Source organism: Leptonotus elevatus, chromosome 19, assembly GCF_054856555.1.
Source record: "Leptonotus elevatus isolate MCC_2025b chromosome 19, RoL_Lele_1.0, whole genome shotgun sequence".
Taxonomy (NCBI): domain Eukaryota; kingdom Metazoa; phylum Chordata; class Actinopteri; order Syngnathiformes; family Syngnathidae; genus Leptonotus; species Leptonotus elevatus.
In genome coordinates this window covers 378,683-401,167 of record NC_141257.1, presented here as the reverse complement: position 1 = coordinate 401,167, position 22,485 = coordinate 378,683, and the positions used below count along the sequence as shown (strand labels likewise).

The following is a 22,485-nucleotide window of genomic DNA, read 5'->3' as shown; positions in this document are numbered from 1 at the left end:
CGAGACATCACTCGCTCGTTTTGTGCCTCTTGTTGATTTCTCGGACCTTTGTCCAGTCTTACCTTTCGACAACTGTTGTGATTGTCCACGTTCAACTTCTTCTGTCACGTGTTTCCTTCTCCACCTTGCAACAACAACAACAACAACAAAAGAGAAGATACGATTGGGCGGCAACAACTAACACTCACTTGAATGTCTATCGCCATCTTGGCGCACCTGTTGGATCAATCACCTCGCGCGCACCTGTCTCCAAACCAGCTTCAGGCAGGAGGACGTGACGTCAGTCCACCATCCAATTCTTCCGCTTGTTGCACGCTGGCGCCGCCCGCTGGTCTGTCAGCAGCACTGCGCGAGTGTCGCTTGTCCAAATGAGAGCAAGAAAAGTGTGGAATGAGCTCGTGTGCGTCGCCATCAAGCGCTTGGAGTTCGCTTCCCACGTTCACCTTTGCAGCTTGTGAGACTCCAGCAACGCCTCACGCCAGCCACGTCACGAGAAACACAAACAACCGCCGCGACCAACTCTTCACTGACAATATGGGAAGAGTCTCTTTTGTCAAGCGAAGTCAAATTCATTTGCATTATTTTGTGGATTGTTCGTGTTGACCCAGTTTAGGGTGGGAGTCGAACCATAAAGTATTACAACCGTGACTTTTCACACGCCGGAAATGCGCGCAGTTGACAATATTCAGAGATGTCGATAAGACGGCGATATCCGTCTTGACCAATGAGAAGCGCGGTACGATTAACCACACAAAACGGCAGCCATTTTATCCCATGGGCGACCATTTTCAATAGAACCTTATGAAGTGACATTTTCTACGAACTTTGACAGCAAATGACAAGACTGCTGACGAAAGCGGCCACACGAGGGCGCAGTGACGAAGCGTTCAAGTGGATCCAATCGCAGAAAAGTCGCTCGTGAAGGATTTCAACGCCCAACGGGTCAGCCCGAATTCCTCAAAATCACAAGCCATCGTTGAAATTGTTTTATTAGAAACAGGAAGTTAAAAGTGGTTGACCAAAAAGTGACATCACTGCTGCGCCGTCCTTGCGTCTCTTTGGCGTCCTGTCACACGTGTCGACCGTTTCGGGGCGCGCTCGTGGTCCCGGTGAAACAGGCACCCTCGGCGCCGCGTGCACGGGCTCCACGGCAGAACCGCACGAAAGCCGTGGGGGTCGCGACCTTGTCAACGTGCGGCAGGAACAAGGCCGCGCTTGCGGGCGGTCAGCGTCGACATCAGGCAACCTGCCCCCCCCCCCCCCCGCTTCGGTCCAATGACGTGACTGCGGGGGCGGGATGAAGAACTCTCGGACCCGTTCCGGAGTCGGCAGCAGAGACGATCCGGTCTTGGCTGCAGACACGACGACAACTACAACGTCGGACGGGACGCTTCTGGAAGAAGATCTCGCGGGCAGCAGTCTTAAAAAGAGCGTTTCCAGTGAGCGGCTGCCCAGCCGACGTCCATCATCAGACGATGTGGGCGGGGCATCATGATGACATCACACCACTAAACAGGAAATGTTGAAAATAAGAGTAAAAGCGTGGGGCTTCATACAAAAGCTTTTACTGCAGCGGGGCAAACGAAGGGGCGGCTAAAAAACAACAGGAAGTGAAAAATCTGCACAAAAAAGACAAAGGTCAGAGTTCATGGCGAGCAAACGGCCAATCAGTCGCTGTCGGAGGCCACGGCCGACGAGCACTTCCTCTTCCTCTTGGGAGCTTTGGGCTTGGAGTCTTCCTCCTCCTGAGGCACAAACAGGAAGTGAGGCGAGTTGAGTTGAGTTGAGTTGAGTTGCCGTGGCGACGCGAGGGCGGGGAACGTACCGAGGCGCTGCTGGAAGCGCTCTCTTCCTCGTTGATGTTGTTGCTGTTGCTGCTGCTGCTGGGCGGCGCGGCGCCCTTGCGCGACCTGGGCGACGTGGCGGCCGCCTTGCGGCGAGACTTGACGGGTTTGGCCTGCGAGTCCTCGTACTCTTCGGCCAAGGCGAACAGGTCGCTGTACCTGCGTGAACCCAAAGCACACGCTGACCTTTACAGCTCACCTCAATTCGACCTTTGCACCAGCAGGCGGCGCCAGTGATGAGAGCGAGCCCGCGTCTCTCCTTTGGCTTGGACTTGCCAGCTCAAACTTGAGATACGAGCGTCGTCTGTTGGCGCTCGTATCTCAAGTCTGGCCATCAAAACGTGGCTTTGCGCTGCTCCGTGCCGACCCCGGCTGAAGTTTAGCGTTTGAACCAGCACAACTTTGAAGCCTCCTGTTACGCTAAAATGCATCAATGAGAGGAACCCTTGAACGGAAGCGACGCTCGATGGCGATGCGAGGTCGATGGCGACCTTTGGCGTACCTCATCTTGTGTCCTTCATCGCAACTGGCCTGAACGTGCTGCAGCGCCTGCAAGATGGGCGTCTGGCTGAAGACTGCGCACAACAAACATCAACGCGGGCGTCACCATCCAGCCATCAGCGCGTGCGTGCGTGCGTGCGCGCGTGCGTACTGACAGCTGTTCTTGGTGTTGTTGAGACTCAAGCGGAGGTTGTCCAGATGTTCCAGGATCTGTTCCAGGGTCAGCTGGGCCAGTTTGCTGCTGGAGCTGCGAAGACTGCAAACACGCGCGCGTTCACAAAGGATGTGAGAATGCTGTTGTGATGGAAACGAGCTGGAGCCTGGACAGGTTGCGGAGGCGCCCGGCGAGCACTGGAGCGCACGCACGCACGCGCGCACGCACGCACCTTTGCCTCTTTCGGGGCTGGTTGTTGTTCTTGATGAGTTGCGCTTTAATGTGTTCGGCCAGCGTGTCGTCGTGTTTGGCCGCCCAATGTCGCAGCAGGCTCGTCGTGAACTGGTCTTCGCTGTGACAGGGTCTGCTCAGGACCATCTTGACCATCTCCTCGCTGGGCCTGACACGCACGCACACACACACATGCGGGTGAGAGGCGGGCGCGAGGCGGGCGCGGGCGCGAGGCGGGCGCGTTGTTACTTTTCTCGTCGGAGTTGCAGCAGCAGACACGACAAGGCCTCGGGATGCTCTGCGGACAAAAGACGACACGCGCGTGCTCGCGTTGGACAGCGGACGGCAAAAGTGCACAACAAACGCCGACGGACGCGTTTGGCGCCAAACGGTGACATCATCGCTTTGCATGCAAAATGGCTCCCGCCAGACGGAAATTTGATGCCAACTTTCCCTAAAATCACCCGTGGTGTGCCTCAGGGTGCAATTTAGGGAACACTTTTAATGGGGGATGCGCCAAAATGATGAAAATCTTGGGTTGGAACCAAAACTGAAAACACCGAAAGACATTTTGATGCCAACTTGCCTCACTTCAGCGAAGGCGTTGCAAATTCGCAATTTGAACTTTTACCAACAAAAATAAATAAAAAATCCCAATTTGTGTGAAATTGAGCGATTTTGTTTGATTTGCAATTTTTATGGAACGCGGCGTTAAAGTGTTGAAAGGACTCAGTCAAGCGACGACGTGATGCATGTGTGAAAGATGACGATGATGACGATGATGAAGATGACGAAGACGACGAAGACGACGACGACGCTACCTTTGTACTTGAGGTGCTGCAGGATGGGGATGATGGTCTCCAGCGGGATGCTGTGCGCCAGGAAGAGCTGCCACGTGCTGTACTGCTCAAACGTCTCCCAGTCCAGAGACTGGACTGCCCGGCGCCAGCAGCAGCAGCAGCAGCAGCACGAGGAGAAGAACGCCGTCAGACGGCGCCGCCTGCTGCCAACGTGGGCGCGTGCGCGGGCGCGTACTCACTCAGGATGTTGAGAACCGAGTCCTTGCGGAACATGACCAGGTTGCCCATCATCACGTGGCACATCAGCTCCTGCAACTGCGTTCGCCGCGTTAGCACCTGCATGCTAAGCTAAGCTAAGCTAAGCTAAGCGAAGCGAAGCGAAGCGGCCACCCTCCACACACCTGAGTGGAATCGATGACGGCCACGATCATGTTGAGCAGCTCGCCGCTCCTCAACGTCTCGTCCGGAAACTGAAAGCAAAGTTGCTGGCTCAGACCCGCGCGTGCGTGTGCGCACACGCACGTGCGCGCGCGCCCGTGTACCTCCGAGTAGATGGACGGCGTCAGGTAGCAGAGCAGGCGCACGTCGTCCTCCTGACACGCCTTCATGTCCATCATCAGACACGTGTGAAGATCTCCCAGCGCCGTGGCTTGAGCAAACGACTCGTAAAGCATCATCTTGCCGTTCGCCGCTTTGCTGCACGCACGCACGCACGCAACACGAAATACATCAACGGAATTGAAGCGGAATCCAAAAACGGAGCTCCGTACGGAATTGTCTTTGACTGGCCGGATTTCCAAAGAAGGAAAATGGAGGCAAAACGACAAGCCCCCCAAAAAGGCGATTGCGCTCCTCCATTTTCTTCCAAATATCAAACGGAGCGCCGCCCAACACGCCAAATCGTCGGCAAGCCAACTTGCGTTTGTTGGCGTGGCTTTGGAACGTGCGTGCACGCGCGCGCGCACGTGCTCTCACCTGGCTTTCAGGTAGTAGAGGAGGTGGTAACCGATCTTGGGCTGCTTCTGGTAAAGTTCCGCCAGCATGTCCAGAAGGACGGAGAAGCCGCTGTTGTCCTCCTGCATGGTCACCAGGTTGCGGAAGACCAGACACACCGCCTTGCACACCGACTCCTCCAGGGACCTGACGCACACGCGCACGCACACGCACACGCGCAGGTTGGAGCAGCGCACGCGCACACACGCGTATGCGCGCTCTTACTCGTCGGTGATGTCCTCTGGCAGGACGTCTCCTCGGAAATGTTCTTTAAAGATTTCCGCCAGACACGACGCCAGCGCTGACATCTGCTCCGTGTCAAAATCCTCCTGCGAAACACACACACACACACACACACACACCTATTGTGGCTTACGGTCGCGCGTGCGCGTGTGTGTGCGTGCGTGCGTCAGACCTCCAGGATGAGGTCGACGATGTCCTGCATGACTTCACACTGCGTCTCGGTGTCACTGAGGACAAATTGTCGTCAACTGATTGTGGTTGGTTGCGAAAGTGGAAGCTGGTGTTGACCTCTGACCTTGACTTCTGCAGCTGGACCACCTTGTCCTTCATGGTGTCCTCCAATTGGTCGAGCCAAGGCGTGATGTCAGCAGGCTCCTCCACGACGGCCTCTCGGATCGGATGAAAGCGGAACTCGCGCTTCTTGCCTGCGCGCGCGTCAAACGTGGACGGTCACAATCGTGGTGATGGGATGAAGATGACGATGACGATGACGACGATGACGACCTTTGTTGTTGACCTCTTCCTCATCATCACTGAAGGCGGCGTCTGTATTGTCATAGCAACCTTCCTCCTTGTCCATCATGTGCTCCATCTCCATGGACGCCATCTCCTCCATTTTCACTGCGCGCACACACGCGACATTCACGAGACGTCCGCGTGTGCGCGTGTGCGCCCGCGCGCCGACGTGCGCATACCTTCCATAGGTGGCGAGGGGGCGCTGCAGAACTCTGGAAATCTTTCTCTGAGCATGGAGCGAAGTTCTCGGTCCAACTTTGGATTGTCGAAGAGCGGCGCCAAGTGGCTGCAAGATGAAGAAATGGTTTGGCGTTCGTATGACGGCGACACCAAACGTGCAAATGTCAACAACGGCCTGTGAATCCCCGACGGCAGCTTGAAGGCCTAAAAGTAGCGAAATGGTGACTGGCAAACATTCACACGGCAGCTTTTAATGCTCAATTCTGGATTTTTCCGTCAACTCTTTTGGGCATATTAACTCATTAACTGCCACGACTTCCGTTCGTTTAACTCAATTTTTTCCGCTTTTGCTAACAAGAATATGGAAAAAAACGATTGTACATTTAGAACAGATATAAAATGTATGATTAATCGGGAGTTAACTATTAAAGATATGCGATTAAAATTTTAAAAATGTAATCACCTGACGCGGGGAAAAAAAGATTACAAAAAAATTCTAGGTTTTCATACAAACGCGTAAAAAAAAAAAGTTAAGCTCATAGAAATAGTTCAAATGAATGTTTGACGTCTATAACCGTCAATGGCAGTGAATAAGTGAATTGCGACCTCGGTCTGTCTGGTGCGAGCCAAATGCGCGCAGAAGAAGAGACGACATCACTCGCAAATGCGATGACGTCGCCGGTCACGTCTTACGTCATCGCGCTCGTTTGCGTTGCTCTCCAAATCGGCAATTTGCAGTCGTTGAGCGCAAAATAAGATCAATAGTTGTGGCAAAATAAGCACTGTCTAATAATAATAATAGTAATAATAGTAATAGTAATAATAATAATAATAATAATAATAATAATGTATGCCTTGGATGTCCAAAGCATGACAGCATGTTTTGTTTTGCATTTCAATGCGTACGTTTCCGTGTTTTGTTGCCGGGCAATCAATCAATCAATCAATCAATCAATCAATCAATCAATCAATCAATCAATCAATACTCGACGACACTGACGGATCAGGAAATGCATGACATCGAGTGTTCAAAAAGTCCAAAATGGCCGCCCACGTCATCATTTTGCTCGGCTTCAACCTGCCGTCAAGGAAGGAGGAGTTATTTTGCGTGCGTGCGTGCGTGCGTCTTACGCCAGCACGCGCTTCTCCATGATGAACGTGAGCGAGTTGAAGACGCCCTGACGAACTTGAACTTCCAGCGGCGGAAAGAAGTGCGGGATGATCTGAGGAGGGAGGCGGCCGCGGGGTCATTGGGGATGTTGGCGGCGCGCGGAGGAGGCGGAGTCTCACCCGACACATGAAGTCCAGCAGCGTGGCGGTGATGGCGGGGTGGGGCTTCATGGAATGATGCATGACCAAGATGGCGGGCTCTGCGTCACGTGACACGGCCGAGGGTTAGAAGTGGCGGCGACGGAGCGACGCGTGCTGGCGAGCGAGCGGGCGGGCGCGTCACCTATGTTCATGATGCTGTCCTTGTCGGGGTTGAAGAAGAGCCAATCGTAGAAGAGCGCCAGCTTGGCGTTGGAGGCGGCCACGTTGGACTGCGCACACGCAGACGCGCGCGCTTTGAGGTCAAGGGTGAACGGCCACTTGGCACGCACGCACGCACGCACGCACGCTTACCGTGCAGGTGGTGAGCAGCCAGCCAATGATGGCCCAGCGCGGCAGGATGTCGGAACTGAGGACCTCGTTGGACGGGTGGACCACGCCGCAGATGTAGCGGATCAGATCGCAGCGCAGCGATTGGCTCTCGGCCATGGACAGGTACTGGCGCTGGAACCAGTCCTGGTAGCGCTTCTGCTGCCCGAAGCGGACCTGCGGCCGACGGGAGAGGAGAGGAGAGGAGAGCGGCTTTCGCCGGACGCGCGGGAAGACGAACGCCGGCCGCGAGTCGGCGCTTACCCTGGAGGTCATGAACAGCAGCTTGGTCTCCATGTCGGGGGTCAGACGACACGCCAGGAACTTCCTGGAAGTCCGGGCCGTGAGCAGCTGCAGGACGCCTGACGGAAATTCGCGAAAAACTAAATATCATAATACAATTTCATTAACAAAATAAAAACAAAGACATGAAAACTGAAACAAAAATAATGATAGCAAAAATGTTCCTTTTCGTCTTTGGGGATGATTTCAAATGTGCTTTCTCGCCGGAATGAAGACGTTTGACACGGAAGTGACGTCATCGGGCAGCAGCCAATAGAAAAGCACCTTCGGGTGATGTTTTTGGGATCAAACTCAACCCAAATGCAACGCAAGCTACGAAATTCCTTACTTTTTTCATTTGAGTGTTTTTAAAAGATTCAAACTGACACTGAAACCATTTCAGTGTTCGTTTTTGACACTTTTTGAAACAAAAGCACTAAATAAAAACGTAAAAAAAAACACAATTTAAAGCGAAATCTAAACGAACGAAAACCAAAATTCCAAAACGAGAATAACCCGCACGCGCGTGAGCGAGCGTTGCCGCGGAGACGTCCCGCCGGTCTTACCGGTGAACTGAGGACTGAGGACTTGAGGGTTGTGGAGCAGGTCCCGCCACAGGAGATCCATCTCGGGGATGCGAGCCACGTTCTGCAGCAGGCGCACCAAATCCCGGCCGATGGTCACGCACTCCAAGAACTGCGCGGTCCAATCCAAAGCCAGATCAATGACGGATGCGGGGAGGGGGGAGGAGCCGCTCCGGCCGCCGCTCCGGCCGCCGCCGGCCTCACCTTCTCCCGCAGCATCCCGATGCAGAAGTCCACTTCCTTCTGGCGCAGCGGAAGCAGGTTGGGGCCGCCGTGGTCCACGATCAGGCGCAGGTACGTGTACACCGACATGGCGATCAGCATCCCGCTCTTCGAAACCCACTCCCTGCGCACGCACACACAGTTGACAAGCTGCGAGCACGCGGGCGCATGTGTGTGCGCGCGCGCGCGTCATACTTCTGCTCCAGCAGGATGTCGAGGACGCTCTCGGCCAACCACAAGTTCTTGGCGGACACGTCTCCTCCTGCGGGCACGCACACGCGCAGTCACGTGATCGTTCGGTGTGCGCGCGCGTGCGCGTCTGACCTGCGATCTGCTTGAGCAACGTCATGACGACGCCGTCAGCTGCCATCACGCCGCTCTTCACCAGCTCTCGAACCAGCCACACCAGCTGCACAAACGCGCGCACACATTTCAACACTCCCGCCGCCGACCACCAAGACACGCGCACGCCGACTGCGCGTGTGCGTGCGTGCGTGCCCACCTGCTTGCGGGGGACGTCCTGCAGCTTGAGGAACTTCTCCATTAAGATCTGGTTGACCTTGACCAGGACCACATTCATTCCATCTCTGTTCACCAGCGTCAGGTCCCTGTAACACTTTACGCACGCAGGCACGCGTTGTCACGGCGATGTCCGGCGTGGCGGCGGGGCCGGCGCGGGTCTTACCCTCTGGGCCTGAGCCGGCTCGGTGAGGAGGAGAGCGAAGAGCCCGAGGCAAACCTCCTCGTGCTGCGGCTGGCCTTTACACACCTGGTTGCCAGGGCGACAACACCGCCGTCACAAGCGCGCCGCTGTCAGCACGCCGCGGCTGAATGTCATTTGTCGTCGCGTTTTGGCCACCAAATGTGGGCGTGTCCGAAACGCGCGTCACGGAGCTTCCGCAAATGGAGGAAGTGCCGATAATTCCTACGCGCAAATGTTTTGGCTCAACGGTGAGTCGTAAATGGACATAAAGATAAACCCCGCATGTATGAATTTTGGACCCGAGTACAAATCCGCGATAAGTAGCGAGGGAACGCGTCAATGGCGTGACGTCATCCAGGAGCGAACAAACTCGTCGTTTGTTGTTGTTGTTGTTCTCCGTGTGGGAGGAGCGAACATGCAGCGAGAAGGCTGCAAAGCACAAATGAGATTCAGCCTGCGGGGTCATTGGCGATGACGTCATCAACTTACGCTGGCGGTCAAAGCGTCGTTAGCTTCTCTCTCTGAAAGGCCGTTGGTCAGCGAGTGAACCACTCCGACGCAACGCTCCAGTTTCTGCACAAACACACACAACATGAAGAGAGCAAGCAGCGCATGCGCACTTCTGCTTACCTTATGTGCATGTGTTTACAAGGTAGAGGCTAGCGGGCTAAGCTAACGAGCGTCGCCGCTGGCTAGCCGTGCTAGCTAGCCTGCTAGCCGCCGTAACGTGTCGCTGGCTTTGTGTCTCCTGCCGCGGTCTGTCGGCGGTCTGTCGGTCTGTCGGCGGTCGGGCTTACCTCCTCCAGCTCATCTTTGGCGTCCAGCTGCGTGGACACCAGCAGGCGGCCCTGCGGCTTGTTCTTGGCCGGCGCAGCTTCCATCTGCAGCGGCCGCTTCGCTTCGCCCTCCCGGCTGAACTGAAGGCGGCGTCAGGGCGCGCGTGCAAGTGGCAAAGCGTGTGAGCAAGGAAAAGGAAATGGAAGCTCGCTCGGGTGTTTGTTTGTCACGGTTGTACTCGAGGAGCTTCCTCCCGGTCCCGCTCCGTGCTACTGTTCGACTTCGGGAACGAATGGACGTCACTTCCGGCCTGGCCACCAATCACTGCCCGGACGTATCGCAGCGACGCAAGGATTGCCCAATAAACGAGAAGGCGGGACTTCCGACTTCATGGTTTTCACACATCAGCTTTGTTTCCGTTTCCTGTTTGCGACGTGTGCCCCATTTCTTGCACTTCCGCCTTTGTGCCCGTCGAAGGGTGCGAGTGTGTCGCGTGTCTGTCTGTTGTCCTAAACATTTCAGAGAGTTGAGACGCCCTGCGCCGATGGTCGGGAGCGCAGGGGTAGGGTACGAGTGTTGGTACGCGGCCGTCAGTGGCCGGAAATGACGCCGGTGTGGGAAACCCGAAAGTCGGTGGATTATTTCTCTTGGTTTGGAACTACACCTTTCCTATATTTTTGCTTTGAATTTATATACATTTCTTGGATTTTATTGACTATCCATTTGTGCCAAAAAAACGAATCTATTTTTATTGAGTATTGATAAAGTCTTGAGGGTGTAACTCGAGCGTCTTTGCGTCAACTATGTCGGTATCCTTTTGAAATATTGCTGCCGTGAAGTGAATTGTATGTAATATCCTTTACTAAAGGTGAGACAGGAGTTATTATCTAACTGCGGGGGGGGGGGGGGGGGGTTCGTCAGCCGTCCATTGTCACGATCGTGACGTCTCGATACCCGCTTGTCCCCACGACTTGTGCGCACGCACACATGGGATTAAAAAGCCGCACAAACAGGAAGCGCTGCCAGCCTTCACAATAAAAGCTCTCAATCGAGTGGCGAAGCAAGAAATTGCATTTTCAAACATTTCCAGCGTTAACATTCACATCAACATGAGGGCGAGCTTGTCACCTGCATTTAACTTGAAGGCCCACCTGAACCTGAGAATTGTGAGGCAGACGTGCCAAACACGTTTCCTGTGCTGTCAAGATTTGAAAAAAGAAGGAAGAAAAAAGTCCCGCCATCCTCTCCGTCTCCCTTAAAAACCGTGGGCAGTATTTTATTTTGAAATGGCTTGGTCAGAACCATCAAAAAGCCCCATGAATCAGGCAAGCAACTTTTTATTCAATGACACAGAAGGACGTTTCATGCATTTAATAGTGGAATACGGAGACATAACGATCCGGGGGCCCCGGTTCCGTTTGGGCGGCGTCAGGGTCCACGCCATGGGCTCCGGGAGTTCCTCCCGAAGCGAAAGCCAAAGCCGCCTTTCTCTCGGCTGACGCTCTGGAGGCCGCCCAGGATGGAGGTGAGGGCCTCGCCCTGTCCGCCGCCGCCGCCGCCGCCGCCGCCGCCGCCCTGACCGCCGTCCTCTCTGGCCCGCCTCTGGAGCTCCGCCCCTCGGCCGGGCCAGGCCTCCGAGGAGGAGGAAGACGAAGAAAGCTCCGGGGAGGAGGCGAGCCCGAAGGCTGCCGAGCGCAGCCGCAAGAGCCCCGCGGAGGGCGGGTCGGGTCTGGGGTGCGGCGTCACGGTGGGGGGGACCGGCAGCAGGAGAGTCAGGGACAGGAGGGCCAGCTGGGAGCCGCCGGGATGCACGCGCGCCGTCATCTGAAAGCAACACACGGTGGAGCGCGTGACTGAAACCCTCATCTCAGAAAACAAAACATGTCCCGGAGAAGCAGAGAGTCAAAGACATTTCAAGACCAGCGGAGCAACAAACCAAGATGGCCACTCGGGAACGACCGCGTCCGGTTTGCCGGCTGCGAGCCACAATCGTTACAATCGACAGAAGTCAACGGCTTGAAATGGAATCGATCGAGGTTGCGTTCGATTGACGGTCGTCTGCAAAAGTTGAACCCGGCCCCCAAAAAACAAGCGATGATGCCATCCAAAATGGTTCCTACCTTGACGGCCTTTGCCCGGTGGAGTGTCGGCGTTGTCCAGCATCGGCGCGGCGGCGACCTTTTTAAAGCCGCTCCTCCACCTCAGGTGGGCGTGGCCCGTTGGCCGCTGACGCACGCCGGCCGGCGAAGGTGCTGATCCATTTTGATGTCGGCTGACCTAATTAGCAGCTTGATTGGCGCCGGGGACGAGACGGCGGCTCGTTAGCGTGCTCGGCGGCGCAAGAATGGTCTCCAAGACGCCCGAGCACAACAACGCTTTGCCCTTGAACGTGTCTTTGTTTCTCAAACGCCGGCTTTCCCGACTGTCCAAAGGGGACGTTTGGAACGCGTTGGCAATGTTGGAGTCATTCCTTACAAAGAGCACTAAAATGCTTTTGCAGCCACGTGATTGGCCACTGGATTCAGCCAATCAACAAAGACCTCGCGACCACCTTTTTGGCTCATTTTCCGACTCCCTCGTCTCATTTTTGATGAAAGATCTTGGGTGATATTTTGGGGTTAAAGTTATCTCGGGGCAAAGTTCCAAACATCAAAAAGCTTCGATTTGCGTAACGTCAAAGAAAAACAAAATGGCGGAGCTCATGTGTTCCGCAGATACGTTTGGCGGACGGTTCCCCGTTTGGCATTGCGGGTTTTTTTCGACAACCCGAAGAATAAAAAAGTGCGACCGCGTGCGTTCGGGAGTCAACTTTCCGCCGCGCCGCGTCATCCGTGGCGCTTGGATGGGCTCGTGCGGTCGCCAAGGTCATTGCGGTCGCCAAGGTCATTGCGGGACCCTTCAGGTTGCTGATTGGGCGAAGGTGCAATCATCTGCCCACTTGAGAAGTCACCAAAAGCAAACACTTGAGAAAGGAAAGTCGCCGTGTTGATTGCAAGGTTGCTCTCGCCGCGCCGAAGACGTTCGAGGCGCTCCTCGATCCCATTTGTGATAAATGGAGCCACGCGCTCCCAACGGCGCGACCTCATCTTTAGCCACCGCCGTCCCCAAATGTGACACCGGATCCGGACGCTTAGCAGTCACTTGACTGGCTGCCTGGCCGCAAAGTGGGCGGGGCCAAGGAATGAGCCTCTTTCCTGTCATCACATGACTTTATTTATGAAACACAAACCAAAAAACATGGCTAATATAAACACGAGCTGTATGTACACAGGATTCTGAGCGGCGGCCATCTTGCTCAAATGTCCTGCGGGCCGCGGAGGCGTCGGGCCAGCTGGACGTCGCGGGGGAACAGGGTGACCCGCTTGGCGTGGATGGCGCACAGGTTGGCGTCGGAGAACAGGCACACCAAGAAGGCCTCGGCCGCCTGCAAGGATGCCAAACGTGCCGTCGTGCGTCACGATTTGCAAAAACGGCGACCGCAACTCCGTCTGCGGCTCGACCAGCAGGCGGCAGTATAACGCGGTCATGAAGAAGACTTTCACAAATACCGTCGGTGACTAAGTCAACGGCAGTAACGCAAGACGCAACATGGTTGCGAGCACGGCGTCGTGGCCCTTCCGCAAGCCTTCATGTGACCTTCGGACCCCGGCGAGGCGACCTTACCTCTTGAAGCGCCACCAGGGCCATGACCTGCCACCTGAAGGCACCTCTGCCGAACACCTGGCACACCTCGCGGACCTGTGTGCGGCCTTCAAATGTTATGGCAGCACGCCAACGAGCGGCTAGCCCGTCTCGCCGCCGACACCTCACCAGTCGCGAGAAGGGCGCCTTCCTGAGGAGGAGCTCGGTGCTCTTCTGGAACTTGCGGATCTCCATCAGGGCTTTGGTCCCCGGCCGGTACCGTCGCCTCCTGGGCGTGGCGGGCGGCCGCCCTGGGAACACAAAAGGCTTTAGAAAAGGCGGCGGGGACAGGACGGCGCTGGCGACCGGCGCCTCGGGCTCACCCATCCCAGACGGGCCGGCTTGCGGCGACGGCGCCTGCCGCCTGCGGAGGGTTCCCGTGGGGGGCGGCTGCGGTGGGCGTCGGAGGGGGTTGCTGCCCTTCCTCCGACTGGCCGAGGAGTCGCGGTGCATGGCGCGGCCCGCAAACCTTATGACCCACAAAAAAATCGATGTCATCATGTGACATCATCAACAGGCTCCAACACACATCAAACATTTCATCTGGTTTTCAGCAAAGGCTATTATTCCATGTGCTACTAGTGCTGCACGCAAAACGACCCTCTCAAAGTATTGCAAACAAATCAGCACACCGATGAGGCAAAACGAGTTGACGAGTGCGCACTACGAGTGACGAGACCACATTTTACGAGCTAACATCTGGCACTGTGGTCCGGTGTCATCAAGCAGTTTTCTCAGTACTTAACTGTAGTTGTTCTACTAGTGAACTGAAATGTCCAATTCGTCAGGACAAAGAAGGAACTAGTAGCCGGCTATGATACGGACTGAATGGATGCTTGAAGCGCTTGTGGAGCTCAACAAAATCCACACCAGCGCCATAGAAAGACATCGACAGAGAGCCAGAGAGACTTTGGCCACCTCGCTTTCAGCGGGGTAACAAGATGGCGTCCATATGTCATGTGACCAGTGATTGGCTCTGCACCGGTCCACCGGTGGCCATCTTAGGTTGCCACTCACTAACTCACACTTCCTGGCATGAGGTTGAGCGTTCAGCGTTGGCGGCTCCGGGCCGCATCACCGGTTTACGCCGGCGCTGTCCAAACTCGGTCCTCGAGGGCCGAGTCCCGCAGGTTTGAGATGGTTCTCTTCTCCAACACACCTGAAGCTCATCAGCAAGCTCTGCAGAAGTCTGATAACGTTCATTGGAGAAGGGAAACATCTGGTCCCCGCAGGTCCCCGCAGGTCCCCGCAGGTCCCCGCAGGTCCCCGCAGGCCCCCGCAGGCCCCCGCAGGCCCCCGCAGGCCCCCGCAGGCCCCCGCAGGCCCCCGCAGGCCCCCGAGGACTAATATGAATCCCTAATCAACAGTGTTTGTGGGCGGGATAAAAGCGAGGCTGTGACGAACACAAGAGGCGCCGAGGCCGTGAGAACTGCGAACTGCGAACTAGAAAACAAACAAACCGAGTGGCAGTGCACTTCATTGTGTCCTCACAGGATGACGGACACTTTCCAACTTTTAAACTTTTGAAAAGTAGAGAAGCGCTTTGTGCATTTTCACGAGCTGGAAAAAAGGCGTGCGCGCGTTTCCACGTAGTCATTGTGGAGATTGGAAGTCCTTTGAGTGAGTCACGTGATCACGGCACTTTTTCCTGATTAACTGCCAAACACGCAAATTCTTTGATGGCGCGCACAGACAACATGCTCATACAATACATCGTTACCACCGTAAACAAATAAGCAAGTTCTTCTTCTTTTCCCCACTTGCTTGTTTCATTCCAACTTGTAAGTTCCTCTCTTGATTATTTCAAACGTGTCATTTGCAACATGACTCGACACCGTCTGCTAGCACGTTAGCGTCGCGTTTTCAACTTGCCTTTTTTCGTTTTCTCGTTTTCGCGTTCTGTCGTCCGCGGTGGATCTTCAACGCAGTACGGCGTGCGCAGACTAAAGTCTCAAGTGTACACAAAGTAGCAAAAAGAAACTTCCAAAAGCAGACAAGTGCAAAAGGCAAGCCGGCCCAAATTCAAACGCGCTTCGCTCAGCCTTCGACCAATGGGCGGCCTGCGCCACCGGAAGTGACGTCGCGCCACAAGCACTGATCTGGAGCTTCAGCAACCGAACACAAACGCGTATTCATGTAATAATCATAGAAAAGATTACAATTGACATACAATTCCATTTTAATTCAGTGCGATGCAAACGTTCAAAGTAAAGAATGGGAGTCGGCACAGATGGCGAACAAAACGTCGTCGCGGTCAAAATGAGACAAAATATCCAATGTTTTGTTGACTGCTGCCACCTAGTGGTTACGTCACACCATAGGCAACTTCTGGTTGCATCGGGACCTCGACGATACGGTTTTTTTGTTTTTGTATTTGTTGTTTTTTTGGGGGGGGGGGTAACTTTCTGGTTTAATGAGACGTTTAATTAAACTAATGAACAAACAGGATCGTTATATCCATCCAAAGCTAAACATGAAAACAACATTGACAATTTTCTTTCAAAATGCAAAAAGCTGAAGAAAAAAACCACAAACAAAAAAGCAATATTTACATGTCACTCTGTACAAACATTAAATATAAGTAGAACCCCCCCCCATCAGACGCCCTCCGACTGACTGAGGAGATATTCGGCACGGGCTCGGGGGCGCGCAGACGGCGGGTGATGCTGGTGGCGCCCTCGCAGGGCCGTGTGATTGGTGGCGGCAGCGTGCGGTGGGGACGTCGGGGGCGGCTCCCGCAGGGACGGGGGTACGGCGGACGACTTGATGGGGACGGTGCGCGTGTTCATCACCTCGCAGTCCACCTGCATCATCAGTTCGTAGCCGTGCGACGCGTTGTACACGCTCTCTGGTCGCCAGGCACGGCAGACGTTGGCAAGAAGAAGACGTTCGTTCAAAATGAAATTCAGCAACAACAAACGAGACTTTCAAAGAGTTTGGAAAATATTTTCAAGACAAGGGAATTGTTGAGGCCAATTTGGGAGATTAAAAATCAACTTTGAGCCAAACGTCTCCATGGCGGCCATCTTGGAAGGGGCAACTTTCCCTTCAAAAGGCTTTCCTTGCCCATTTCTCAACCAATTTTCCTCAGGTTGGCTTTTTGGTCAATGCCAAAGTATGTCTTTATATATTAATAAAGCCAACAATGAAAATCGGAATTATTTACAGCTCTCATGAATACTAACGAATAGAAATGTAAAACCTAGCCACAAAGAGATCCATCTAATCCAGGGATAGGCAAGTTGGGTCCGAGAGAGCCGCAGTCTCCTGCCTCCAACCCAGGTGTTTCAAATCATCAGCTCATCGTTACGTTCTGCAGGAGCCTCAGCTGTGTTGGAGGAGGGAGACATCACAAACATGCAGGACTGCGGCTCTCTCGGACCCAACTTGATCCAGTCCATCCCGAACATAGGAAATGAGCAAATTCTCAGCACTTGTCATGCGATATCAAAGATCCTCATTCTCTTGGTTTTCAACTTCGCGGACATATTTGAGGTGCGAAGGCTTACCGTTGACCGACATGGCGGGCATGACGAGCGACATTTTGGGCCGGCGTGTCTTGTTGTGGCTGATGGCGGGCAGCAGCAGGTGGTCCTGCGGGCAAACGCCATGCCACAAACGTGAGAAACCGGGAGAGGGAGCGAAGGACGGCGCGCGGCGTCCGGCGGGTTCGACCCACCCGTCTGAATGACACCACGTAGAAGGTGTCCTCGCGCCGGTCGATGGCATCCAGGAAGTCGCCGTAGGTCACCTCGGGCCCCGGTAGCACCTGCAGCTGACTGCGGGGGGCGCACAGGAGTCAGCCGGGCGAGCCGACGGGAAGGAGCCGACGGCGCGCTCGCCTTCTCACCTTTCGATGGAACGATGCGTCTGGACGGGGAGGTATCGCGACACGTTGGTCTTCCTCAGGTGGGCCCGCTGCTGCGCACGCACACACGTTAGTGTCAGTTGTCACGCATCCAGCTGCCGGCGGTCGGACAGGAAGTGACCCACCTGAGCTATCTTGGCCTTCTTAGCCATCTTGGCTTTCCCGCCGGGCTTCTTGTGGTTGATCTGGTGGCGCTGAACCCAACCGCGAAGTTCTGCCGCCAGTCTGGAAACCACACCCAAGCAAACGGACGACATGACAGCAAACGGAGGCGCCATCAGAACCACGTCATCAAAGACACGCCAGAAGGCCAGCGGAGAACGCAAACGGCAGTTCCGGCAACTCCAACCATCGGCTGGCACAAAAACATGCAAGCTGTGGGACGGCTCTCGCGCCGCACGTGCGGTATTCCGGTCGATGATGGCTTGTCACACCAGTTCGGGCGTTTGGGATTGCGCCAACCAACTTGTACGTTTGCAGGCGAGACGCGGACGTAAAAAGAAAAAGGGGAAGCCAGGGAAAAAGATTGGACAGCCATCCTACCGGGAAGAGTTTTTGGGATCGGGTTCCGCCGAAATGTCGCCACGTCAAGGCGTCCTCGGGCCGGAAAACAAGCGAGCCGGTTACATTGGCGGTTATTGGCGCTTCTTCAAACGTGGACTCGTTACAAGAACGCTAAAGCATCAAAGCGCTAATTGATGGAAACAAGATGGCTGACCTTAGCGACTCGGAGCGGTTGAACTGCGGGCAGTGGGCGTCGCTGAAGTATCGTTCCAGGCGCTGCAGCAGGTTGCTCTCCTCCTTGGCCGCGCTGAAGGCCGAGCTGGCATTCCTGCGGCGCAAGGTCAAAGTTGGACCAGCGGCGGGTCAAAGGTGGAGCGCGTGTGCGTGAGCATCATCACCTGAAGGCAAATTCTGCCGCAAACGTTTCCGTCTCTCCGTCATCATCGGCGGTCGCCACGGCGGCTTCCTGGCGCCGCGCCGGCGCCGCCGCCGTTTGCATCTCCAGGAGGCGCCGACTCGTAAACGACCTGGCGCCGTCCCGAAAGCCCGCCGTCCACTTCCCGTCCAAGATGCTGCGGGCAGGTGGGACAAACTTTTGATACGAGACACACACAAAAAACACGAGCCCCGCTGCTCTCATTGGGCAACGCAGACGTCTTGAAACATTTGCAACACTGCCAGCTCGACTCGAGTAATGTTTTGAAAGCAGCCACTAAAAATCTCGCCCTGGCACGAAAATGTCTTCCATTTACCTGACCGGTCCGAAGCTGACTGTGACGAAGAGAAGGACGGCCATGATGCACACGGCTCGTCTGTTGCCGGGAGACTCGCCGCCCTGCGACACAGATGGGAAGTTGCGTTACACGTCGCCACACGGGAAAGGGAAAAAGTGCCGGCGCCGGCGACCGACCCGGCCGCCGTCCAGCCTTTGCCGGAGCTCCTGGTTCTCCCGGCGGAGTCGCTGGATCTCCTGCTGAGCCTCCCTGAGTTGGATCTCCAGATTGTGGACGTACTCCTTCTTCTTCTTGCGCGACTGACAGGCCGACTCGCGGTTCTTGATCATCCTCTGCTGCCGCTTCAGAACTTTCATCTGCGGCAACACGGAAATCTTCAGCGTCGGCAAAAGAACATCGCGCGCCTCCCGAATCGCCGACGGATCCCACTCACGTCCACGTCGTTACTGCCGTTGCCGGGTAGGGTGGCGGTCGCCGGGACAATGGGCTTGGCGGCGGGCGGGGCCACAGCGGGCGAGACGGGTTCCATCTTGACCACGGCGGGGGCCGACGTCAGGCACACCACTGGAAACACGTCACCAGCGCAACTTTGACTCAAGTTCGGAAACGGCGAGCGACTTTTGTGAAATGAGTTTTCCGCACGGGTGTCAGGGGTGTGATGACTTTTGTGTACAAACTTGGAACGCTAGACAGGAAACGACTTGTCATCATCTGCTTGTTGCGGCATCTCACCGGGTCTCGTAGGCTCAATGGCGGGAAGGCCTCGCAGGAGGAGGGCCTTGGCGGGCAGGCACAGGGGGCGGGGCTGGAGCGGAGGTTTGGCGGCCAGGATGCTCGTCTTCAGCGTCGGGACAACTGAGGGGGCACAAGAATGTTCTTTTCATTCCATCATGACGGCGCTTCACAAACTGGGCGGACCCCAGCCTGAGCTTGAGGGCCCGCCAAATCGTTAACAAGGAATTATGATGTCACATTTGGAATCCGTCTGACATTGAGGGTGACATCATCAACGGCACCTGTAGCCTGCGTTTGGACCGGCGCCACCACGGCGGGCAGCCGCGCCGTTAGCGTCTTCTGCGGCCGCAACGCCGCCGCGTTGGGTGGCAGGATGGCCGTCGTCGCCACGGCAACCTCGGCCGCATCCAGCGGGGGGGACATCACGTCTCCAAAGGTGTAGGGAGGCGTGGGGGGGTTTTCGCCTTTCACCGCAAGCTGCGGGACAGAAAGAGCGCGAGTCACACAGACAGACGGACAGACAATTGCCAGTGGCAAAAGGTTGCCGCACCCACCTGGGGATCAGGAGGAGACACCGGCAACCGCTCCGCCTCGCCCGACGACGCGGGAGATGCCGGCTCGGCTTTCACCTGCAACACTGCGGGTGCGCGTGTATTGTCATGTTGCGCGGCTGCTGCGTTGCCATGACAACACCGGCAGTCAAACAAGCATTGCCATGACAATGGAGGGCAGTTTGACCGCCGTTGCCATGACAACCTCCAAATTCACACTGCCATGACAACAGCCATGCGTTGCCACGACAACCACGAAAGAACGGAACGGAAGAACTTACGCAGCTCCATCGGCTCAGCCGTGTCGCTTTGGACGTTTCCGTGCGCGGCGGCGCCACCTGCCAGCAAACACGTTCGAGTTGGTTTGTTTTTAACATCGCACGTGACAAACGTGGGCGAGAAGTTTCCTCACCTGTGAGCAGGTCGTCGTGCATGTGTTGCCACGGAGACAAGGGGGCGACGCCATCTAGCGCCAGCACCAGCTCGTGGTCCAGCTGGCAAACAGAACAGAACAGAACAGGAAGTCACTCACGGGGTGTGCGCGTATACGTGCGCGTGTCCTGAAAGCCACGCCAATAGGAACACGAGCGCGCTCTCGGGATCTCGTACCGAAGTGTCGTACTTGGACGCCAGGCCCACGTGCTCGTCTCCGTCCTCCACACCGTCGCAGCGGTACAAACACGCATCTGAAACGCACACATTTTTTAAAAACACACTCAAATGCCAAACACGCAAACAAAAGAAGACCATGCGAACGCATCCCTCAACAAATGACGTCACAATTGTCGTTCGTTGCACAGCAGGGAACATTTTCACTGTGCAATCTCAGCAAACTGCAATACGTCAATAGTCCGATGGCAGCGTCATGTCTTGGTTTGGACACATCAAGTCAACAAACACTGGACAAGTCCAATCCAGAAGGCGTGACGGAGAAGACCACATGACGGAACCTTGTGTGATGGTCCATTTTAAGGTCGGGTACGTCACCAGTCCGCTTGGCCACTTCATTAGGTACACGTGCGCGTGTGTTTCATTTCGCTCCGTTCTGAACATTTGGAAACGTCAAGAGTACCTAATCAAGTGGCCATATCCAGGTTGGGCCGCGTGCGACTCATCTGTGACGTCACAATAAAGGCATCGTTGGACAAACAAGTCTGACAAATGACGATGAAAAATGGATGTGTGACGTCACGTCGGAGGGGGAGATGGGCGGGGTCCAAATAACACAAATGTAATGTGGTCGAATGTCGACTCTGTCGAGCGACTCACCCCAATCTTCACTTGTGAGCAGATTATCGGCGAAGAATCGGCCGACGTCCGAATCGCACAACACGTCCAGACTCATCGCACCGGCAGCTTCGCCTTTAATTACACACGAGTTCCACCTTTGTTGCGGGCGCGCGACCTCTCTTTCATCTCAGCTCGTCTCAGAAATGTCACCAACTTCCCATTTCGACGCACGCGAACCTTCCTTGCAATTTTCTGGTCTTTTCTTTGCTGCTCGCTTCGATGTTCGCCTGCTTGAAAGCAATGAGGAAATGTCCTCCACGCGATGCTCCGCCCACTCGGCGTTTAAGGGCCGAAGGTTACGGATGACGTCAGCCAATAGGAAAGTACCGCTTTTGATTGACGGGAACAAGTCACCAATGACGCTCAAGCTGGCGGCTCCTTCGAAACTGACACTTCTGACAGCCAATGGCGTCCGACCAAAGGACCATCAGTTGCTCTTCCCGTCAAAACATCCAGTAATTGTTTTTTTGAGTCCAATAATAATAATAAATTAAGAAAGCGTAAGAAATCGCCTACGCGCGCAAATTGCGTGACCCGTGAAAGGCGCGACTCCAGAATTTGATCCTTTTTTGTTGAACATTCGAACGTGAGATCAGCAAGGAAGTGGCGGTCCGTCGCCTGTTGTGTAATAACGCCGACGTTCGACAGAGCGCCCTCCTGTGGTGGCACGCGGTTGTTCGCACATCAAATCAATACTGAAGTGAGCAACGATGTTAAGAAAAGCCCAGTAAGGAATATAATGTAAAGACAAATAGAGTGCTGCTTTGCTTTAAAAAGAAAAAAACATTGTTAGAGAAGCAGCGGTTTGGCTACTGAACGTTTCATCAACAAACAAACCCAAAAAACCTTTAAGCTGTGTCTTGACACCACAGCTGAAGTTTACTCAAAAAGTAAACACCAAACCGTTTATTTCAAACAACCAAACTATGTTGCCAACATAGAACTGAAAATCCTATTGAAATGCCAATGTTAGCATTGATGTTGCAATATTACGAGCGTTTAAAGCAATGAATAATTGAAGACAAACGATGTAACAACACATGAGAATACAACAATACTCACAGTCACACACATATTCTTTATCCTCTCCTTCAAAGGTTTGTCGGAGCGCAAACGCCCAGATGCCGAAATCCATGTGGTGCAGGAAACCAACCGGCCAGGGACCTTCTGCTTGCCACTCACTCATAAATGTTGATTGGCGCAAAGTTTCTACTTGTCGTTGACACAAGCGTCCGCCGCAGCAACAAGACGGTCAGTCGTCATCGCAAATGTGAAGGATGTGCGATTTTCATCAAAGTCAGATCTGAATTCACAAGGTTTGCGGGGGCGGCGCCCAAGTCCACGCGTGACAGATTGAGTTTTCTCGGCTTGGGACTCGGGTGGGGCAAAATGAGCCAGAATTTCTCCATTTCTGGCCGTGTTTTTGCTGAGGAATGAGCATTTGAAGATGGCGG

At 54.8% G+C, this 22,485-nt stretch overlaps 4 protein-coding genes across 9 annotated transcripts; all 4 read right to left on the bottom strand.

Annotated features, from left to right (window-relative positions):
• Nucleotides 1-971: 971 nt before the first annotated feature.
• ints3 (integrator complex subunit 3) lies at nt 972-10,025 on the bottom strand. Of its 2 annotated transcripts, XM_086063536.1 has the most exons (29): nt 9,689-10,022; nt 9,381-9,464; nt 8,874-8,957; nt 8,691-8,804; nt 8,513-8,597; nt 8,384-8,450; nt 8,171-8,312; nt 7,949-8,078; nt 7,365-7,462; nt 7,086-7,277; nt 6,916-7,003; nt 6,753-6,832; nt 6,594-6,685; nt 5,462-5,568; nt 5,271-5,387; nt 5,062-5,191; nt 4,939-4,993; nt 4,749-4,852; nt 4,506-4,670; nt 4,073-4,226; nt 3,932-4,000; nt 3,770-3,845; nt 3,552-3,665; nt 2,980-3,028; nt 2,732-2,899; nt 2,501-2,601; nt 2,347-2,419; nt 1,826-2,003; nt 972-1,745 (listed from the first exon to the last, which is right to left on the bottom strand). In XM_086063536.1, exons 1-29 carry the CDS (start codon nt 9,770-9,772, stop codon nt 1,668-1,670), a joined length of 3,078 nt encoding a protein of 1,025 aa, XP_085919662.1. In that variant the 5' UTR covers nt 9,773-10,022; the 3' UTR covers nt 972-1,667. The 2 variants fall into 2 exon arrangements, with proteins under 2 accessions (XP_085919662.1, XP_085919661.1); XM_086063535.1 differs by having other exon boundaries at nt 7,086-7,462; nt 9,689-10,025.
• Nucleotides 10,026-10,989: 964 nt separating this feature from the next.
• Nucleotides 10,990-12,711, bottom strand: qrfp (pyroglutamylated RFamide peptide). Its single transcript, XM_086063557.1, has 2 exons — nt 11,789-12,711; nt 10,990-11,492 (listed from the first exon to the last, which is right to left on the bottom strand). Exon 2 carries the CDS (start codon nt 11,490-11,492, stop codon nt 11,097-11,099), a length of 396 nt encoding a protein of 131 aa, XP_085919683.1. The 5' UTR covers nt 11,789-12,711; the 3' UTR covers nt 10,990-11,096.
• Nucleotides 12,712-12,858: 147 nt separating this feature from the next.
• Nucleotides 12,859-15,414, bottom strand: cenpa (histone H3-like centromeric protein A). Of its 2 annotated transcripts, XM_086063556.1 has the most exons (5): nt 15,222-15,408; nt 13,673-13,818; nt 13,479-13,600; nt 13,332-13,406; nt 12,859-13,092 (listed from the first exon to the last, which is right to left on the bottom strand). In XM_086063556.1, the coding sequence occupies exons 2-5, from the start codon at nt 13,800-13,802 to the stop codon at nt 12,964-12,966; spliced, it is 456 nt and encodes a 151-aa protein (XP_085919682.1). In that variant the 5' UTR covers nt 13,803-13,818; nt 15,222-15,408; the 3' UTR covers nt 12,859-12,963. The 2 variants fall into 2 exon arrangements, with proteins under 2 accessions (XP_085919682.1, XP_085919681.1); XM_086063555.1 differs by having other exon boundaries at nt 13,479-13,818; nt 15,222-15,414.
• Nucleotides 15,415-15,510: 96 nt separating this feature from the next.
• Nucleotides 15,511-22,235, bottom strand: atf6b (activating transcription factor 6 beta). Of its 4 annotated transcripts, none has more exons than XM_086063538.1 (17): nt 22,094-22,235; nt 20,351-20,427; nt 20,154-20,235; nt 20,023-20,079; nt 19,745-19,827; nt 19,472-19,667; nt 19,188-19,310; nt 18,889-19,019; nt 18,632-18,811; nt 18,474-18,556; nt 18,120-18,293; nt 17,936-18,049; nt 17,343-17,442; nt 17,200-17,270; nt 17,029-17,128; nt 16,859-16,943; nt 15,511-16,197 (listed from the first exon to the last, which is right to left on the bottom strand). In XM_086063538.1, exons 1-17 carry the CDS (start codon nt 22,215-22,217, stop codon nt 15,947-15,949), a joined length of 2,031 nt encoding a protein of 676 aa, XP_085919664.1. In that variant the 5' UTR covers nt 22,218-22,235; the 3' UTR covers nt 15,511-15,946. The 4 variants fall into 4 exon arrangements, with proteins under 4 accessions (XP_085919664.1, XP_085919665.1, XP_085919666.1 ...); XM_086063539.1 differs by having other exon boundaries at nt 17,200-17,267; XM_086063540.1 differs by lacking the exon at nt 22,094-22,235 and adding an exon at nt 21,011-21,804 and having other exon boundaries at nt 17,200-17,267.
• Between the last annotated feature and the right edge of the window lie 250 nt (nt 22,236-22,485).

What these genes read in the sequence shown, in the direction of transcription:
- ints3 (XM_086063535.1), bottom strand. Translation starts at nt 9,772, where the DNA reads ATGGAAGCTGCGCCGGCCAAGAACAAGCCGCAGGGCCGCCTGCTGGTG. An exon ending in TGCTGGACTTCATGTGTCGG is followed by an intron (nt 6,686 to 6,752) that starts GTGAGACTCCGC and finishes CTCCCTCCTCAG; the next exon opens with ATCATCCCGCACTTCTTTCC. An exon ending in GCGCTTCCAGCAGCGCCTCG is followed by an intron (nt 1,746 to 1,825) that starts GTACGTTCCCCG and finishes TTTGTGCCTCAG; the next exon opens with GAGGAGGAAGACTCCAAGCC.
- qrfp (XM_086063557.1), bottom strand. Translation starts at nt 11,492, where the DNA reads ATGACGGCGCGCGTGCATCCCGGCGGCTCCCAGCTGGCCCTCCTGTCC.
- cenpa (XM_086063555.1), bottom strand. Translation starts at nt 13,802, where the DNA reads ATGCACCGCGACTCCTCGGCCAGTCGGAGGAAGGGCAGCAACCCCCTC. An exon ending in AGGCGCCCTTCTCGCGACTG is followed by an intron (nt 13,407 to 13,478) that starts GTGAGGTGTCGG and finishes GGCCGCACACAG; the next exon opens with GTCCGCGAGGTGTGCCAGGT. An exon ending in CCCTGGTGGCGCTTCAAGAG is followed by an intron (nt 13,093 to 13,331) that starts GTAAGGTCGCCT and finishes GCATCCTTGCAG; the next exon opens with GCGGCCGAGGCCTTCTTGGT.
- atf6b (XM_086063538.1), bottom strand. Translation starts at nt 22,217, where the DNA reads ATGAGTGAGTGGCAAGCAGAAGGTCCCTGGCCGGTTGGTTTCCTGCAC. An exon ending in GGTCCAAACGCAGGCTACAG is followed by an intron (nt 19,311 to 19,471) that starts GTGCCGTTGATG and finishes GTGCCCCCTCAG; the next exon opens with TTGTCCCGACGCTGAAGACG. An exon ending in AACCGCTCCGAGTCGCTAAG is followed by an intron (nt 17,443 to 17,935) that starts GTCAGCCATCTT and finishes TGTGGTTTCCAG; the next exon opens with ACTGGCGGCAGAACTTCGCG.